Here is a 20,694-nt window from a genome sequence, read left to right on the forward strand (position 1 = left end):
GTCCCATGCCCAATTAAGATGTCCCACGGGACTATGCAAGGCAGGGGCGTCCTCTTCCCTGAGCCAGCCATACAGCTGACCACATACCTCATATGCCCTCCTCAAATTGGAGGGATCTGAATTGGGTTCTCAGGTGGGGGTGGGGGGTCATGAAGTTATAGCCCAGCAAGGGTCCTTCCGTTTGATCCAGATCCACTGGCTGCCTCTTTCAGCTGCTTGAGAAACTGCTCTGACGGTCTGCCGCAGAGCCTGTCCATGGATTCCAAGTTCTTTCAGCAACCTGATGATGGAAGAAGCCACGAATCCTCTGCATCCCACTTCAACTGGCCAGACTTTTGCATTCCAGCCACGCTGAGTTGCGTCTGCTGCCAACTCTGTGTAACGCAGTTTCTTACGCTCGTAGGCCTCTTCAACAGAGTTTTCCCACGGGACTGTGAGCTCTATGATGTACACAGCCTTTCGTGAAGGGGACCAGAGTACCATGTCTGGCCTAAGGTTGATAGAAGCAATCTCAGGTGGAAAAATGAGTTGCTGGCCAATATCGACAAGCATCTTCCAGTCCCGGGCCATGGCTAGGTGTCCAGTTTCTGGCTTTGTAGGAGGATACTTTTCTGTCCCTCCCGGATGAATGTTGTTGTTTTGACGGGATTGCTTGTTTTTGGAGGTAATGAATTGGTTGCACTCCTCTTGGTCTCAAGTGCTGCAGCCAGGCTCTTGAGGATCTGATTGTGCCTCCAGGTGTAGAGGCCTTGTGAGAGGCTGGTCTTGCAATCTGTCATTATATGCCTGAGAGTCGCTGGAGCTGGGCAGAGGGGGCAGGTCGAGTCCTCGCCATACCATTGATGTAGATTTTTCGGTGATGGAAGCACATCATAAACAGCTCTTATGATGAAACTGATGTTGCTTGCCTCCATTTGCCAAAGCTCACTCCAGTTGATCTTTCTCCTCTCCAGGCCTTCCCACCGCGTCCATTGCCCTTGTTTAGCAAGAGAGACAGCCTTTGCACTTCTTGCAGTCTCCTCCTGTCTGCGCACCTCTTCGACCACCAGCTTCCTGCGTTCAGATGTTGTTGCCTTATGGAATGTTGGTTTGCTTGCTGCCAGGCCAAAGCCTCCTCTTCCATGCTGGATATTCCCCACAATGTCTTGGTGTCTCAGGGCTGATGTTGCTTGCTGCACAGCCTTTTATGATGTCCATTTCTGTCCAGTTTGTAGGGGAGGTGCAGCCTTGCTAATGGTCTGGTCTTTGGAGTCCTTCAATGTCATCTGAAGTCTTACTTTAGAGCACTTGTACTCCTCTGTTAGACTTGTAAGAGGTAGTTCAAGGACCCCTTTGCCATAGAGGCCGATGTTACTCAGGCATCGTGGGACACCCAGCCATTTCTTCACGTATGAGGTAATGGTTCGCTCCATCTTCTCCACTGTTGTTATTGGGACCTCATAGATGGTGAGTGGCCACATTACCCGGGGGAGAAGTCCAAACTGTAGGCACCAAAGCTTGAGCCTCCCAGGCAGTAGGGTCTTGTTGATGTTCTCAAGACCGTCGGCGATGTCCTGCCTTACTTGCTGCACTTGATCTTTATCCAGGAGGCTTTCGTTGTACCATCTACCCAGGCTCTTGATGGGTTGCTCAGACACCGTTGGTATCGGGTCATCTCCAATGCAGAACCTCACATCTTTAAGCTGTCCCTTGACTATGGAGATGCTTAGAGATTTGCTTGGCTTGATTTTCATCCGGGCCCACTTGATGTTATCCTGCAGTTTTGCAAGTAGCCGCCTGGTGCATGCTGCAGTGGTGGTCAGTGTAGTCATGTCATTCATGTATGCTCGGATAGGTGGGAGACGGAGCCCTTCCTTAGTTCTCTCACCGCCGACCACCCATCTCGATGCCCTGATGATGACTTCCATGGCCATAGTGAAGGCCAGAGGAGAAATTGCACAGCCTGCCATTATGCCTACCTCCAAGCGCTGCCATGTTGTTGTGAAGTCAGGTGTTGTGAAACACAATTGCAGGTCTTGGAAATAGGCCTTTACCAGTGTTGTGATGGGTTCTGGTACATGGAAAATGTTGAAGGATTCCCAGAGGAGTTCATGGGGAACTGAGCCAAAGACATTGGCCAGGTCGAGGAAGATGACATAGAGGTCTCTCTTGTCCTTCTTAGCTGTTTGGATCTGGTGCCAAATCATACTAGTATGTTCCAGGCAACCAGAGAAACCAGGAATGCCTGCTTTCTGTACAGATGTATCAATGTACTTGTTCCTTTCCAGATAAGTGGACAGCCTCTGTGCTATTATACTGAAAAAGATCTTCCCTTCGACGTTGAGAAGGGAGATTGGTCGGAATTGACTGATGTCTGTCGCATCCTTCTCTTTCGGGATTAGCACACCACCAGCCCTTCGCCATGCCTTTGGTATTATTTCCTTCTGCCACACTATCCTCATGAGCCTCCAAAGAAAGCGTAGAACATCCGGGGCGTTCTTGTAGATCTTGTATGGTACTCCATTAGGCCCAGGAGCCGAGGCCGCTCTTGCTCTTTGGACAACGTTCTCTACTTCCCTCCATTTTGGAGGGTCAGTGTCCAGATTGAATTCTGGTGGTTGAATAGGTGGGATGTCATGTGGGATGACTATCTGCTCATGCCTTTTCATGTCCTGGTGGACCTTTTCCAGATGTTCTTCCAGTTCAGGCTTTGGAGTTTTTAGGATTCTGCACTTTTCCTTTGCGAAGAGATCTTTGACAAACTTAAAGGTTTTTTTTATAGAACCGTGTTCTTGAGTGTTCCTTCTTCCTACGAAGTTTCCTTAAGTTTTCCGCTCTTCGCAAGGTTGCCAGCCGACATTTAATGTCTGCTTGGAGTAGCATGAGACCTTCTCTCTCTGCATCAGAGGCCTTCTTCCACTGCTTCCTCAGCTGCCTTCTCTCTCTGACAAGTATCTCGATCTCCTGCTGCCTCCTAGATTTGGCTGGCGCGGGAGGTGTCTTGCCACTTCTCCTTTCGTTTACTCCAAAGCGCTCTTCTCCGTAGTGGTAGATAATGTCTCCCATCCTTTCAAGCTTTTTCTCTGCTGTTCCTACCTGTTGTTCCAAGATTTTTGTCAGGTCGTTGTTGATTGTTTCCCACTCTCTCTTTTCAACGGCTTTGGGCCACTTCACACTCGGTCTGTGCCCTTTGATCTTTTCCTCGTTTAGAGGTCTCTGTGGTTGGGTGAGTTCATCCACCGGCATTTCTGTGCTTGTGTTATCCTCCTCAGTTACAGGGGTGCTGATGCTCTGCGAACTTTGGTTTGCGTCCTGTCGCTGTGCTTCATTCGACTGATTTGACTGGCTGCTTCGTAAGAAGTACTGGTCAATGTGAGGTCCCTGTCTCTGCTCTCCCAAGCACCTTTTCCTCCCTTGATGGATCCTTAACCCCCTTGCCGATGTTACTCTCTCCCAACCACAGCTGCGCACCTGACGTGTGTGTCCTGCTGCTGTTATGGATGTCTCATGTGCTGTGTTCCTACTCGTAGTCGTTTCCGTTCCTGGGTCCGTAACCGTGTGATCAGTCGTTGAGCCATCTTGCGCCCCAGCTCTCGCAGGCTCTAGGGGTATGTTCCTTTGTTGACTTTCAGTAGCACTTAGAAACAATAGTGAAAACAATAGTGGTCCTAAAACAGAACCTTGAGGAACACCGAAATTTACAGTTGATTTGTCAGAGGACAAACCATTCACAGAGACAAACTGATATCTTTCCGACAGATAAGATCTAAACCAGGCCAGAACTTGTCTGTGTAGACCAATTTGGGTTTCCAATCTCTCCAAAAGAATGTGGTGATCGATCGTATCAAAAGCAGCACTAAGGTCTAGGAGCATGAGGACAGATGCAGAGCCTCGGTCTGAGGCCATTAAAATGTCATTTACCACCTTCACAAGTGCAGTCTCAGTGCTATGATGGGGTCTAAAACCAGACTGAAGCATTTCGTATACATTGTATACACATCCTGGTTTACTCGCTCCACCTGCCCATTACTCTCAGGGTGGAAAGCCGAGGTCAAGCCGACCAAGACCCCCAGTCTCTCCATAAACGCCCTCCAAACTCTGGACGTGAAGTGGGGGCCCCGATCAGAAACGATGTCCTCAGGCACCCCGTAGTGCCGGAAGACATGGGTAAACAGGGCCTCCGCAGTCTGCAGGGCCGTAGGGAGACCGGGCAACTCCAGCTCCTTCAGACGACTGAAAGCTCTGCCCGCCTCTGCTGACCAACGCTAGCGCACCGGTCCTCCCTTCAGCAGTGAGGTAATGGGAGCAGCCACCTGACCAAAACCCCGGATAAACCTCCGGTAGTAATTGGCAAACCCTAAAAACCGCTGCACCTCTTTCACCTTGGTCGGAGTTGGCCAGTTACACACGGCTGTAAAGCGGCCACACTCCATCACCACCCCGGAGGTGGAAATGCGATAACTCAGGAAGGAAACGGCCTGTTTGAAGAACACACATTTCTCGGCCTTGACATACAGTTCATGCTCCAGCAGTCGCCCAAGTACCTTACGTACCAGAGACACGTGCGCGGCGCGTGTGGCAGAATAGATCAAGATGTCATCAATGTACACTACCACTCCCTGTCCGAGCAGGTCTCGGGGAATCTTGTCTACCAAGGATTGGAAGACGGCTGGAGCATTCTTCAACCCATATGGCATGACGAAGTACTCATAATGACCAGATGTAGTACTAAATGCGGTTTTCCACTCATCTCCTCCCCGGATACGCACCAAATTATACGCACTCCTCAGGTCCAGTTTTGTGAAGAAGCGCACCCCGTGAAATGATTCCAATGTCGTAGCGATGAGAGGTAGTGGGTAACTAAACCCCACTGTGATAGAATTTAGACCTCGATCATCAATGCACGGGTGCAGGCCTCCCTCCTTCTTCTTCACAAAAAAGAAGCTAGAGGAGACGGGTGATGTGGAGGGCCGAATGTACCCCTGTCCCAGCGATTCAGCGACATATGTCTCCATAGCCACTGTCTCCTCCTGGGACAATGGGTACACGTGACACCTAGGAAGTGCAGCGTTCTCCAGGAAGTCTATTGTGCAGTCCCCTCAACGATGGGGTGGTAATTGGGTTACCTTCCTCTTACTGAAGGCGATAGCCAAATCGGCATATTCCGAGGGAATGCGCACGGTGGAAACCTGGTCTGGACTCTCCACCGTAGTCGCACCAACAGAAACTCCTATACACATCCCTGACCACTCCTGACCCTAATGGTCGGCTATCTAAGGAGTGCACGGGGAAAGGTAGGTCTGACGACACCAGGGGAATCCCTAGCCTTAACAAGAGCCCACGATCCATGAAGATCCCAGCTGCGCCTGAATCGTCTAGCGCCTTATGCTGTAGAGAGGGAGAAGAACCAGGAAAAGAGGTTAACACAAACATATGACCGACAGGAAGCTCTGGGTGAGTCTGGTGCTGACTCACCTGGGGTGACCGAGTAGTGCTCCGCCTGCCCTCCCGACTCCCAGACGAGCTCCTCCAGCACCGGTCGGCCGTGTGTCCTCGCCGACCACAACTGGTGCAGCAGGGAACTCCTCCTTCGGTGCGGCTCCCACTCCATGGGGATGGGAGCAGGAGGGCCTGGGGGTGGAAACGATAGGGCCTGTTCCGGATGCCCGCAGGCAGCCAGAAGGTTGTCCAGACGAATGGACATGTCTATGAGTTCATCCAAGGTGAAGGTGGTGTCCTGACACGCTAGCTCCCTGCGAACGTCCTCCCTGAGGCTACATCTGTGGTGGTCTATCAAAGCCCTGTCGTTCCGCTCCTGCTGCCAAGGTCCTGAACTCCAGGGCAAAGTCCTGCACGCTCCTCGTCTCCTGTCGCAGGTGGAACAGCCGTTCACCCACTGCCCGACCCTCTGGTGGGTGATCGAACACAGCTTGGAATCGGCTGGTGAATTCGGGGTAGTGATCCCTCGCCGAGGGATAAACTCAGCAAAAAAAATAAACGTCCTCTCACTGTTAACTGCGTTTATTTTCACCAAACTTAACATGTGTAAATATTTGTATGAATATAACAAGATAGGATTCAACAATTGAAACATAAACTGAACAAGTTCCACAGACATGTGACTAACAGAAATTGAATAATGTGTCCCTGAATAAAGGGGGTGTCAAAATCAAAAGTAACAGTCAGTATCTGGTGTGACCACCAGCTGCATTAAATACTGCAGTGCATCTCCTCCTCATGGACTGCACCAGATCTGCCAGTTCTTTCTTTGAGATGTTACCCCACTCTTCCACCATGGCACTTGCAAGTTCCCAGACATTTCTGGGGGGAATGGCCCTAGCCCTCAACCCTCCGATCCAACAAGTCCCAGACATGCTCAATGGGATTGAGATCCGGGCTCTTCGCTGGCCATGGCAGAACACTGACATTCCTGTCTTGCAGGAAATCACTCACAGAATGAGCAGTATGGCTGGTGGCATTGTCATGCTGGAGGGTTGTGTCAAGATGAGCCTGCAGGAAGGGTACCACATGAGGGAAGATGATGTCTTCCCTGTAATGCACAGCTTTGAGATTGCCTGCAATGACAACAAGCTCAGTCCGATGATGCTGTGACACATCGCCCCAGAACATGACGCACCCTCCACCTCCAAATCGATCCCGCTCCAGAGTACAGGTTTTTGACGTAACGCTCATTCCTTCGACAATAAACACGTCACTCCAGCGACGGTGGGTTTGTGCCCATAGGCGACGTTCTGGTGAGGACCTGCCTACAAGCCCTCAGTCCAGCCTCTCTCAGCCTATTGGGGAAGTCTGAGCACTGATGGAGGGATTGTGCGTTCCTGGTGTAACTCGGGCAGTTGTTGTTGTAATCCTGTACCTGTCCCGCAGGTGTGATGTTCGGACGTACCGATCCTAGGTGTTGTTACACGTGGTCTGCCACTGCGATGACGATCAGCTCATTAGGACGATCATTGCAATTAATTGCACTGGCCACATCTGCAGTCCTCATGCCTCCTTGCAGCATGCCTAAGGCACATTCACGGAGATGAGCAGGGACAATGGGCATCTTTCCTTTGGTGTTTTTCAGAGTCAGTAGAAAGGCCTCTTTAGTGTCCTAAGTGTTCATAACTGTGACCTTCATTGCCTACCTTCTGTAAGCTGCTAGTGTCTTAATGACTGTTCCACAGGTGCATGTTCATTCATTGTTTATGCTTCATTGAACATGCATGGGAAACAGTGTTTAAACCTTTACAATGAAAATCTATGAAGTTATTTGGATTTTTACGAATTATCTTTGAAAAACAGTCCTGATAAAGGGATGTTTCTTTTTTTGCTGAGTTTATATCGCTTCTATTGTTGAGACTGAGAAAGCCTTGTCATGTACATTTACATTTAACATTTAAGTCATTTAGCAGACGCTCTTATCCAGAGCGACTTACAAATTGGGGCATTCACCTTATGACATCCAGTGGAACAGTCACTTTACAATAGTGCATCTAAATCTTAAAGGGGGGGGGTGAGAAGGATTACTTATCCTATCCTAGGTATTCCTTAAAGAGGTGGGGTTTCAGGTGTCTCCGGAAGGTGGTGATTGACTCCGCTGTCCTGGCGTCGTGAGGGAGTTTGTTCCACCATTGGGGGGCCAGAGCAGCGAACAGTTTAGACTGGGCTGAGCGGGAACTGTACTTCCTCAGTGGTAGGGAGGCGAGCAGGCCAGAGGTGGATGAACGCAGTGCCCTTGTTTGGGTGTAGGGCCTGATCAGAGCCTGGAGGTACTGAGGTGCCGTTCCCCTCACAGCTCCGTGTCATGTGTTATTACCTTGAATCAGACTATTTTGTCTCTGTATACATCGGGACCTAAACTGCAGAAGTGGGAACTTGTGATCCATATACTCTGTCAAGACTTTCTTTTTGTTTGCTTATTTTACATCCTCTAATATTAGCTGTAACTTTCACTCTTCAATCCATTTCCCCACCCACTTGCTGCCACACAGAAATATGTGTACGAAAGATTAAATAAAAGAGAAGACTGGCAAAAATTGACATGATGTGATTTGGTGAATTCAAAGCTACCTGTTAACTACAGTAACACTGGGTAAACACATATGAAACATCTATTTGTAGGTGCTTGGATTCTGTCAGGAGGTCCCAGCTGTCATCAACTTCAATCTTAAGTGTGCTCCGAAGTTCCTCCTCACCGTCCCAGCGCACTGTCAGGAGGTTCTCCCAAAGTTTTACCACTGCACGCTGCTTCCCCCTTACCCCCTCGCATAGTCTCACAAACACAAACAGTATGCTCCTTGCTTGGTCCTCCAGGGCGGTTTGCTACTTTGATTAGATGACAAAGTCACAGGGAAAAGACTTGACTTGGCTCAGCAGCGCTCGCTCAGTTCACTCTCTGAGGTACAGCAGTGATGTGGAGTGTTGCTCAGAAGTAGTTGTTGTTGTGTGTGAGACTGAGAGGAGCATCATGTGAAGGGTGTTGTTCAGGAGTCTGTGACAATAGGCTGTCATGACTCATGATCCCAATGGAGGACCTCTAGGAGTTTAGAACTGGAAATCAAATATGGGGTTTTCACAAACAAATAGGAACATTGATAATCAACCAAATTGGTTGTGTTTTGTCCCCACCCACTCAGCAGAGACAAAATTACAATCAAAAGAGAGGGAATGAAAAGAGTGAAAGATAACTGATGTGAAGAATAGAGCTATAGACAATTTGACTCTTCAGTGATGAGCATCATACCATGCTTAAGAAAATATATAAGGGAAGACACAAAAACAAATAACACAACACACCATGAAATGCTTTCAAATATATGAAATGCCCCATACCTGAAAAAGGTAAAACATGATTCTGTATCATCTCTTGGTATCATAGTTGAACTCCCAAAATACAACTAAACCTTCAGCTGAACATTATGAAATCAACACTTTTATTTGAGGGTGCAGTGTAATTTTGGTAATAGCTAAATTGATGAAAATAACATAAGTAAAGACAAAACAAGACAAACAGCCACAAAAACTATTATTATTAGAATACAAGTTCCTTATCAAAGTATCTTGGAGTATAATGGAGCAGTTGTGTTCCACTAGTTGGTGAGACACTGAGACTTCATGCCGAGTGTGTCTGAGCATCTGAGTTTCCACTCTCTTTCAGTAGGATGAAATGTTCCCTAAAGGAATATGTGGTCTACTGGGGACTGGATCACGACATTACCCCTCACCCAGAGCCCCCGAGCCCTCTAGCCTGTCTGTCTGTTTGTCTGGGCTTCACTCTTCAGATACATCGGGCAAAAACAGTTCAGTTGTTTTTGGTAGTCTGAATACATAGTTTAGTTCACTTCTTTCTCTGGTTTCTTTGACAACAAATCAACTACGAGTCTCTTAAAAAGTTTTAATGCTCGCAAAAATAATTATCACTGAAGGCTTTTTTTGTTGAACCCAGAATGCCCTAACAAATGGTGAAAACAGCAATGTGTTGTGCACCCACAGTAGATCAATTACAGTCGAACAGGGCAGAGTGTGCACACATTCACACACGCACTCGTACACACACATGCATCCATGCACACTCCCGAGTGGCGGGAGTGCTAGAGGCATCACTACAGCCGCTGGTTCGATTTCAGGCTGTATCACAACCGCCCGTGATTGGGAGTCTCATAGGATGGCGCACAATTGGCCCAGCGTCATCTGGGTTAGGGTTTGGCCGGGGTAGGATGTAATTGTAAATAAGAATTTGTCCATCACTGACTTGCCTAGTTAAATAAAGGTTAAATAAATAAAAAATACACACACACAAACACACACACTTCACTTGCCTCATTAAAACCTATCTACTAGAACTCTGAGATGTGAATGTCTCTCTTGAGGAGGGGCTATGTATTCATCTCCAGAAAGGCAAGAATATTCAACTTTTTTCTTTGCTTATAATTACAGCGCTAGCTGGGATGCATGACCCTGAGAATAAGGCTATGCTCCTGGGAGAGTGAAGCAGAAGCATCGTGCAGCCTCTGTCTGGACCTCCATTGCAGTGCCTCCCCACTCTGATGCGATGCCACCCACACTAGGCATGAGAAGGGTCGAGCCAGCGCCCCCATCACTGGAGGAACCCTCTCCCGGGACCTTACACCATGCTCCAACAAGCCAAACTCCTGAGGCTGAGGGAAGAATATTGTGGGGAGTGACTGAAAACATTGGCCTCTCTGAGCACTGAGGCATGCTCACACAGCAAGCTGATTAAAAAAACTAACAAAAACATATCACAAGCTTGGATTCAGAGTTGCTTGGTTGGCAAGTCAGTAGTCTTCTGCTCTACAGAATCACAGTAATCTAAAATCATTAAGCAAGTAAACATCAGCGTAAAACACACACACACAAAAATGTAATTAAACACACAGCAAAAATGTAATTAAACACACAGCAAAAATGTAATTAAACACACAGCAAAAATGTAATTAAACACACACAGCAAAAATGTAATTAAACACACACAGCAAAAATGTAATTAAACACACAGCAAAAATGTAATTAAACACACAGCAAAAATGTAATTAAACACACAGCAAAAATGTAATTAAACACACACAGCAAAAATGTAATTAAACACACAGCAAAAATGTAATTAAACACACAGCAAAAATGTAATTAAAAGGTCAAATACTTATTTCCACCATATTCACAGATTTAAGAGATTCTTATCATTAACACTGGGCTACTCACAGAGGTTACTCACAGGTCCCTCATACGGCACCTGTCATCGTTGTCCTTGCAACTGAAAGGTGTCACAAACTAGACCCGAAACGGAAACAGAAATGCATGGTCCTCGTCAACACAGTGACCTTCCAGTTGGATATCCATCTATGACTTCCATGTTTCCCAGCCAAGGAGCCCTGCAGAGCAAGTCCCAAAACGGGTCATTAGCACGGTGGTGTCACCAGAAAGCCCATCACGGGCCAGAGAGGGAGTGAGAGGGGGACTCCTGGCACCGCAGTGGCTGCTGTGCGGGTTGACATTCAGTGCTGGCTGATCTATGGGGCTGGGGAGACTGTGCCCTTGCTCTGGGTCTTCACCACAAGAAGGTCCTGGCAGCTTTCCCCCCATTTACTCCATCATAAAGCTGGGACACTGGATGTTACACTCATGTCTACCTTAGTAACTATATCATGACCCAGAATATAGGGCTCTGTTAGGAGCTTCTGTCACAGGATTCCTCACTGTACTCCCACGTACTATATCATGACTTAGGCTATAGGCGTTATAGGGGGCTGAGCTGCACCCCACTTTCTATGTAATGACCAGACTGCAAGATACTACTGTTCATAGGCCACCCTCACTATTAAAGCATTATATACTGTAAGCTACACAATGCATGTCTGAGGGCAGCGGATTGTACTTCCTCGGGACAACCTTTGAAAGAAATTCACGGTGTGATGATTTTCATGAAGACGTATTATTGGCGTGCTGTACACCATTAATCCGCGATGGGATAGTTTCATAGTGTGATCAAGAATCATTCGGGGGGAGGGGTTTATGTCCTTCGAAATAGCTTTGACCTCTAAAACCCATCTCCTGTTAAATGGTGACCACTGAGAACATGCCAAGAAACAGAATACCTAGAGGAATTACCTGGAGCCAAGATTAAACATTCTACTCTTATTGCTGTATGGGCACTTTTATCTTCTTCTTGGCAATAACCCACAAGATGAGAAAAAGAGAAGATAAAGAGTCCTCCGAAATTATTTCCCATCCAGATGAGAGTGATTCATTTTTTGTTCTCTCTCATTACGACTCATTCTCATTACGACTCATTCTCATTAGGACTCATTCTCATTAGGACTCATTCTCATTACGACTCATTCTCATTACGACTCATTCTCATTACGACTCATTCTCATTAGGACTCATTCTCATTACGACTCATTCTCATTATGACTCATTCTCATTACGACTCATTCTCATTACGACTCATTCTCATTAGGGGTCTGACCGTCTCTACAAGTTTAAATCCGGCCTCTGTACCTCGCTTCTGCATGCTGCTTCAACTAACTAGGCTACAGTACGCAGTGATGCATCAGAACAGAACACTCATCTCACGGAACATTCTACACCATCACTGCGACTCCTCTCAGAGCAGCTATATATGTGTCTGACCACCCACAGGTTCGCCAGAGCTATCCCACCTCATTTAGTTCCTTTGTTATCATATAGTTCCTTTGCTAGCAGATGTCATATATCCATGTACTGTGATTAGTTACAACGCCCTGAATATTAATAATATTACCTGGTACAAGCAGGACAAAATGTACACAAGCCGCATAACAGCTATATTAAACCCACTGGTTGGGTAGGAGTCACTGAGGTTTAATACGTACACTGTTCTCAAGTAACTTTGGTCATGAACAGAGGAAACCTCTAACTAAAGAGTAGAATGAGGTCCGTTGGAGATGAAGAAAATCTGTCTTTTAAGACCTACATCTCCCCTTGATTAAAAGGCAGCAGCATTGTAGTTGAGTGACTGGGGTGGTGTGGTGTGCTGTGACTCTATAGAGGCATGTGGATAAGAAGGGCTCGGAAGGATTAGGAGGAAACCTGGCTACTTCCAGACCATGTGCACGTTTTTCATCCCCTTCCACCCCCTTACCCCCCTCACTCCCCCCCTGAGTGTCTCCCCCACTTCCTTGACAGCGGCACAAGCCCAGAGAGTCCCTCTCTGGACTTCGGGTGGCACAGGGGAGGTTAGGGTAAGTTGTTAATTACAGGAAAAGGTGAACACACACAGGGGTCTCAGAGTCTGTATCGTTGACGGTCCCTTGGTGGAGCAGCTGCTGGCTTTCCTCTCCCTCAGCACCATCTATAAGGGGACCGGGGGATGGGAGCCAGGTGACTGGGAGTGGGGGACAATTGGAATACGGGACTGGGCCATGGAGGGAGGATGGTGGCTTGGTTGACCCTGTACTAAGAAGCATCCATGGGGTGGGCAGTGTAGCTAGCTAGCAAGAGATTCTTCTCACCTGTCCAGTGTGAGACGGCATGCCTGGGTCTTGGTTGGGAGCTGATTAGTGTGTCCCAGAGAAGCCCTCCTCACCACCCCTTCCCACATCCCACCTAACACCCCGACTATCATCCCCATCACACACACACTTCCATGGCTGCCGGCTGACAGTGGGATGGAGGCCTATTTATGAGGAGATTTCAGAGAGTGAAGGGGAGAGAGAGAGATAAAAAGAGGGGAATTAAGGTGGTCATTTTTATAAAAAGTTAATTAAACACCAATGAGAGCGGTTGAGGTGCACGTCGGAAGAGAATTGGGTGTCCATACTGATCTTCTACAGTTTGTATCTTCTACAACTGCTCCATGTATGGAACAGCACTGTCTGTATGAGCATCATTAAATGATGATAGATTATCTCTCCATGTTGCCCAAATATATAACATTGTTTTCATATGGGTGAATTTTCTGTTGGGAAATAGATGGCCTAGTTTAGTTCAGCGTGAGTATCAATAGGGAATAAATGATGAATGGTTAAGACTATGTAGCAAGTTTTTAAAACATTACCTAAAGTTAAGGAAGCACACCTCATGTAATTTAACTAAATATTATTATGCATATTCCTGAATGTGATGACAACTAATTTCACAAAACATTTTGTAACAGGCTGAAAATGTTTCAGTTTTGAACACAGCATCTGTCATTTTCAGTTGTTGACTAGTTTAAAGGAGCTAATCTGAATGCTTCTGATGCTCTACAACAACAGTATCCAGGTTGTGAACATTGGTTATATATTTACCTATCTTGGTCATTGAATTAGTTGGTGGATGGAAATCTAGCCCAATTACTTATTTTGTCAGGATTGCGACAATTATCTCCTTGATTCCATCACGCCTGCAGTCCTTGAGTGGATGCCTGATGCTGCTACCGCTTGCTTCCTTCCTCCCTGTACCTTCTCATGACAATGGGATCTGTGGAACAAACAGAAACAGACATTTTTATAATCAAGATAAGTAACTCCAAAGATTATGACAAGATACGTCTCTCCACCATAACAATGGGGGTCATTGTCCACAAAGCGGCACGGCGGGCTGTTTAGCTCCCACCAAACCTTTATTTGGATTGATAGACACATATCATCATTGTTATCCTTTTTTGAATATTCTATTCAATAAAATAAACCTCACGTACCAAATAAGCCATAGATTTTTTTGTTGACCAAATTCAACACTCTTTCATTAATAACCTCCATACAAAAACTCCTTGCTTGGTGGGTGAAACAATGAAGAAACGCCACCTGCTGGAGGGAGACAGAATTTCAGCCGAGCTGGGCCTCTCTCTCTTCCTCTCTGGTAACGGATCCCACCCTTGATTGCAATTGCCAACACTTGAGACTGGCAAAGGCTGCATTCAAATCCTGCAACAGTTCCACCCTGTGACACATCATACATTTCAAAGAATGTATATTCAGATCGATAGTGTTACAAAACCAATAACTAGCCTACTGATTTTGTTGCACTAGTTATGTCTAGGGGTCTAAGGCCTAGCTACATGGTCAGTAAGCTGATTTGATCTGTGTATAAATGTGAGAAGTAAGCGTATGTGCCCAGGTGTTGAATATATGTGCCCAGGTGTTGAATGTAAGTGCCCAGGTGTTGAATGTAAGTGCCCAGGTGTTGAATGTAAGTGCCCAGGTGTTGAATGTAAGTGCCCAGGTGTTGAATGTATGTGCCCAGGTGTTGAATGTATGTGCCCAGGTGTTGAATGTATGTGCCCAGGTGTTGAATGTATGTGCCCAGGTGTTGAATGTATGTGCCCAGGTGTTGAATGTATGTGCCCAGGTGTTGAATGCTACAGTACCTTACCTTAAGTCCAGGGCCAGCTCAGTCTTGTCTCCCATGGTCGGCCAGTCCAAGCATATTATTCATATCTTAATGGTGACTAAAAAAATATGTCCAAAAACCCAACTACAAAAAGACAAACACAACTAAAGAGGTTAACTAACACAAGAAACTAACAAAGGCCGGCTGAGAGGCTTTTGGCTTCCTATCTCTCCAGGACTCACAATCAATCCTGATGTCTTGCCCCTGTCGGCTTTATCAAGGCTTGGCTAGGCATCTAGACCCGGTTGCTTGTGCCTCCCGGGGGATGGAGTGTGGAAGTGTAGCGTAGTGTGTAATTATGCTCCTGACAATAGCATAACTACCGTATTCCATAACAATAGGCTTGATACCATTACAAATTCATGGATAACACTATATTTCCTCCACATATTTTGCTTTTTTTTAAATAACAAACTGCACTCAGTTTCCCTATAAATATAATTCAACAGACTATAATGCAAGATTCTGATTACAATAACAAAGCATTACATATATGAGATTGACAGCCATCTATCTAAAACCAAGCATCATAACATGTTGATTAATCTCAATTCATTTAAATAAACAGTTGAATGCGTTTAAAGGCAAACAGGAGGGAGTGATACAGTTCTCCTCCTTTTCCCCCAAACAAGCCCAAGGTAATTACACATCCATCCAGAGAGAGAAGCATCGTTCCCACCGGAGCGCTGTTTGGTTTATAGATCTGCTCTGAGGTTTGACTCGCCAGGGACACACTCAGAGTTTGAGTCTCAAGGTTTTATATTTTTAAGGCTTTAATTACCTAGGCAACACACAGTACCTGCTTATGCCCTATATTCCGCCTACTATGCAATATTGGTGCTGGGAAACGTTGTATCGGAGATCGTATGTGGTGTTAGAGGCATACAAAACAATGATGGGCAGGTTGGCATGCTGAAAAGCTTCCGTAGGTACGATATTTAATACAAGGTAGTTAGCTGTAAGGTGATCCATTTCTATCAAACCAGCTGTCAATGACAGTTTCAGTGTGAACATACGGTTCAACAATACTATTCAGAACACAATGACTCCAGTAATGTATCAAGTAGAAAGGAAGGAAGTCTCCCAGACTCCGGAGAGAAGTGCAGAGGGGAGCTGCTTTCAAAAGCTAGAGTGCAAGAGGTCCCATGTCATATGCCCTCCTTATAATAACTAGTGCATTGCTCTCCTCAAACTCTGACTGGTGTGGGGAGGGGGGTATTCTTCAGAGGAGACTGAAGAGAAGATGCAGTGTGTGGATAGAAAAGTCAGTTACACAGTCCCATCTCTCCTGTCAGAGGGCTGACACGGGGCATCCAGGGACCTAGGGGCCTTTGGTGCTGGGAGTCTGGACAGTGACCTAGATTCCCCCTTCCTTCCTCCATATCCCACCTACCATAACTCCTAACCACCATGCACCAAGCTGCAGCCTCATCTCATCTGTTCTCTACTGTCATCTCCCTCCACCCCTCTCTTGGAAGGCAGAGCCTTAGTATCCAGTACCCCACATTTCTTTCTTTCTTTCTTTCTTTCTTTCAGTATTCCTGTATTCCTTTCTTTCTTTCTTTTTCTTTCTTTCAGTATTCCTGTATTCCTTTCTTTCTTTCTTTCTTTCTTTCTTTCTTTCTTTTTTCTTAACGGTTAGTTAGCACTAACCCAAGGCCACTAATAGAAATACAAAGGAGGGTACCATTTTTTAGGTAACCAATGATGTGTATTCACAAAGAAATCCGCTGGCATACAGACCCAAATCGAAATTCCCCAAAATGTATAGACTCTCTGAAACACACATGAAAATGCAAAATCAAGTCTATATTAGTTAGAAACAATGTCTTCATCCTCCAATTAAAGTAAATGTTCAATTCAGTCACAAAATCCAGAAAGAAAATAGAGTAAGACATCTAAAATAAGGTTTGACTTATTCAGTTGTTGCTATTTCTCCTTTGGATTATTTCACAGAGGAAAATAACTATTACAGGCCTTGGAAATAGCCTTCCACACATTGGTTTTTCGATGCTTTTAGTCTACAAAAGGAACCTTCTTCAGGTGAACAATACAATATCCCTAATGATTCTTTGAGGAAGATCTCACTTGTAGCCTTTTGAGTGAGAAAACTAGGCTTTTAAACTACAAACAGTTTCCTAGTTCCAAAACATTTGGTCAAGATGGCTTCACCCTTAATGACACACACACCTCCTATTTCACACAAACCAGGAGTGGTCCGGGTGGAGCCCACAGCCCATACCCATGCAACCTTGTGGGCTACAATTGATTTCTGTCTGTCTGTCTGTCTGTCTGTCTGTCTGTCTGTCTGTCTGTCTGTCTGTCTGTCTGTCTGTCTGTCTGTCTGTCTGTCTGTCTGTCTGTCTGTCTGTCTGTCTGTCTGTCTGTCTGTCTGTCTGTCTGTCTGTCTGTCTGTCTGTCTGTCTGTCTGTCTGTCTGTCTGTCTGTCTGTCTGTCTGTCTGTCTGTCTGTCTGTCTGTCTGTCTGTCTGTCTGTCTGTCTTTCTTTCTTTCTTTCTTTCTTTCTGTCTTTTCACATCAACGTTAATAATAAAGCTCAGCGGAGGCCACATCTTGAGAGAATCACTGTATCTGGATGATTTACATGCACTTCGTTAAAGCTCAAATAACATTGAAAGGAGCACAGTGACAAGACTATGTAATGTGTTATTTATTGAAAGTTCGTAACGACACCATGCAACCTGCCAAACACCTCACAGCACATCATACATTGTGTATGATGCTACAGACATCATATCGTTCTCTCTGGCAGGTGTAAATGGATCTGGTTCCTGTTGTCTTGTTCAACACCCGTTTTATTTTGATGTGTTGGCAAGCCCTTCGCCAGGCCAGTAACTCCTCACACCTCCACTATTCTGTCATGCTGCCTGCCTTTTCTCTTCCTCATTCTTGGAAGAATCCCCCAGGGATCCATAGTGTGCCTCTTAATTTCCCTCGGGGCCATGCAGGAAACATACACCAGTGATTTTCCAAGGATGAAACGGAGGAAAAACATTAGGACAGAGGGGAAAATACTCATGTCATCTACCTAGCTACTGCTGGTTGGCCACAGACTCACTTAAGTGTCTTCTCTCTTCACTTCCAGTTGAGTCCATATTTATTTTTTATTTTGTTTGTCTTTTATTGCTTTGGTGTTCTTTTGTTTCTTGAGGCTGAGGGCGGTGAAGTGATTTGGAACAGTTTTGCATTGAACAACATGCAGCCAGCGTGGCGGTGTAGTCAGGGAGGCTCTCAGGGTAGATGCTGTTCCCAGGTAGGTTTGGTTTGTACACCCGTCACACACACTTCGGAGGGGTGACGTGCATGGCTGCTCCACTGAGGGAGAGCCTCTGCCATGTTTACTGTCATGTTCCTAGGTATGCTACGTGGCTTCAAACACATCAAACACATCTACAGGAATACTGATATTGAGAACGACACAGGGGAATCACACAAAACACACAGCTACAAACATGCACACACACACACACACACACACACACACACACACACACACACACACACACACACACACACACACACACACACACACACACACACACACACACACACACACACACACACACACACACACACACACACACACACACACACACACACACACACACACACACACACACACACACACACACACACACGCACACACGCACACACACACACACACACACTGGCACACATGCCCATGCTCTGAGCTTTGTTATCAATTGTTTTTATGGATGGTTAATCAATTATTCCAAATACACAGCTGGGTCGTAACATTTGTTTACAGCAAGTGGCAATAAAGTCTTTGTATATTGTATTTTACACTGTAATAACAGTGCTCTTACAAATGTGATATTGGATTGTTTGCTGATTGACATTCTCTTTGGACTGGATTTGTAAAACAGTACTAAGTGAATATATGGGTTAATTCTGCAAATAAAGAATGACACCATAAACCATGACTCCAACACTCCTGGTTGGGAAGAATACACTAGTAAAAATACATAGTGAATCATGTCCTACTCATGCCAGCTGTTCAGGGTTGTCAAAGGATTCATGTGTAATTTAATCTGTTCATTGTTTCCATAGTAACATGACCGACACTAGTAATCAGAGAGATGGTTTATCACGACTCAGGATATGACCCAGAGGCGGATAGTACATTTCTCATAATATTTATTATACAATGGGACAGGCCAGGGCAGGTCGAGGGCAGGCAGAATGGTCAGAACCAGGAAGACTAGAAAACAGCAACTAGAAAGACTCGAAGACTGGAAAACACACTGATAAGACTTGATTGGACTTGACGAACTGGCAACAGACAAATAGAAAACACTAGTATAAATACACAGGGGATAATTGGGACAAATGGGAGATACTTGGTGGGGGTGGAGACAAGCACAAGACAGGTGAAGCAGATCAGGGCGTGACATGGTTATGAGGCCAAGTGATGTCTGTATCAGGCCTGTGAAAACTGATTAGAATGAAGACAGATGAAATAGTTTGCTAGTATCACAGCTAGTTGGCTACAGTAGACCACAGTTTCAGGGATATCCTGAGAAATCTAAATAATGTGTGGCACTGTCCACCAAAGTAAATCTCATTCTTTTTCCTTTTGCAATTGATTAGATTCCTCCTGTTTTGACATCAGAGACACTCTCTTGTGGTAAGACGAACCCTCTTCTGTTCTGATACAGGCACTTGTCTTCCAGGATTAAAATCCAAACGGTCAGTTTATTGATTTATCTCAAATGGTCATTGTGGATTTCACTTAGTGATATCCTCACTTGCTGTGTTGTGTTCTTGTGTTATGTTGCAGGTCGGTTTTGTTTCCTGGAGCCTTTGGGCACATGGAGGCAGAGCAGCCTGGAGCCCCTGCTTGCCTGGAGCTCCCCATGCCTGGCTCCGGGGGAGGTTGGGCTGGATTAGACAACTGACAGCTGGGCCACATCTCTGGAGACGCCGGTTGGAGAGGCCCCCTGTCTTTCTGCCGCTGAACCAAGTTTCAATTTGGGCATGAAGGAAAGAGCGGGGAGCAGGCAAAGAAAGGAATGGAGGGAGTGAGCGAGCGTGCGTGCGAGCGAACAGGGGCCCCTGGTTGTCCTCTGTGGATCAACAACAGTGGTGCATGGGCCGTGCACACCGTTAGGCATCGAGAAACACACTGTTTATTTAGGAGGAGCCTCCGACATGGGAGCACTAACACACACACACAGACGGACACACTCATGCTTGCACACACAAACACACAAGGATGGACAAGGACAGAGACAAAGCACAGGGATGAGCTCTGGTCTCTTCTAGTAAAAGTCTTGTTGTTAGTGTGAGGAGAGGAGAACGTCTGAGTTGCAATGTTGACAGCATGCATTTACATGACCTTGTTGTAAAGTAACACACTCACATATTTTGTAACCAACAGCTTAAATAATGCCTGGAACGATTCTTGGAGAAAACCACAGCTTTTCGATAATGAAGAAATGGCCTGGAAAATTAACCACCTCAGGTGGTATCCTATACAATTAAGTGCAATCAAGATTACAGACTACTTTAAATTAAACAGTTTCTTGTTTTTAATCAAGAAAATGATTCACTGAGGGGAATCAATTAAACTTTACTAAGTGGATGCAATGTTATGTTACCTCATTTGACTTTTAACTTCTATGCATTGTAGTTGCTTTGGAGATATTTGGCGAGATCCTACATATAGTTACACATATTATTAAAGGCATACAGAAACAACACAATTAGAGATTAGCATGATAATAACGATCTCTACATGAATATTTCCACTAAATAGTCTACACTAATCCTATGAGGCTAACGTGGATTTCCTGCTCTG

The 20,694-nt window shown here is 45.7% G+C and overlaps 1 protein-coding gene across 1 annotated transcript in view; it reads right to left on the reverse strand.

Moving 5' to 3' along the window:
- The window catches only part of LOC124009114, a 49,745-nt gene extending 34,875 nt beyond the window's left edge, over positions 1–14,870 (reverse strand). Inside the window, exons 1-3 of the mRNA XM_046320608.1 lie at positions 14,836–14,870; positions 13,923–13,941; positions 5,455–5,887 (exon numbers count right to left, since the gene is read on the reverse strand). Coding sequence (XP_046176564.1) covers positions 5,455–5,887; positions 13,923–13,941; positions 14,836–14,870 — 487 coding nt within the window. The remainder of the gene's footprint in view (positions 1–5,454; positions 5,888–13,922; positions 13,942–14,835) is intronic.
- Between the last annotated feature and the right edge of the window lie 5,824 nt (positions 14,871–20,694).

The sequence above is a fragment of the Oncorhynchus gorbuscha genome, linkage group LG22 (genome assembly GCF_021184085.1).
Source record: "Oncorhynchus gorbuscha isolate QuinsamMale2020 ecotype Even-year linkage group LG22, OgorEven_v1.0, whole genome shotgun sequence".
Classification (NCBI taxonomy): Eukaryota; Metazoa; Chordata; class Actinopteri; order Salmoniformes; family Salmonidae; genus Oncorhynchus; species Oncorhynchus gorbuscha.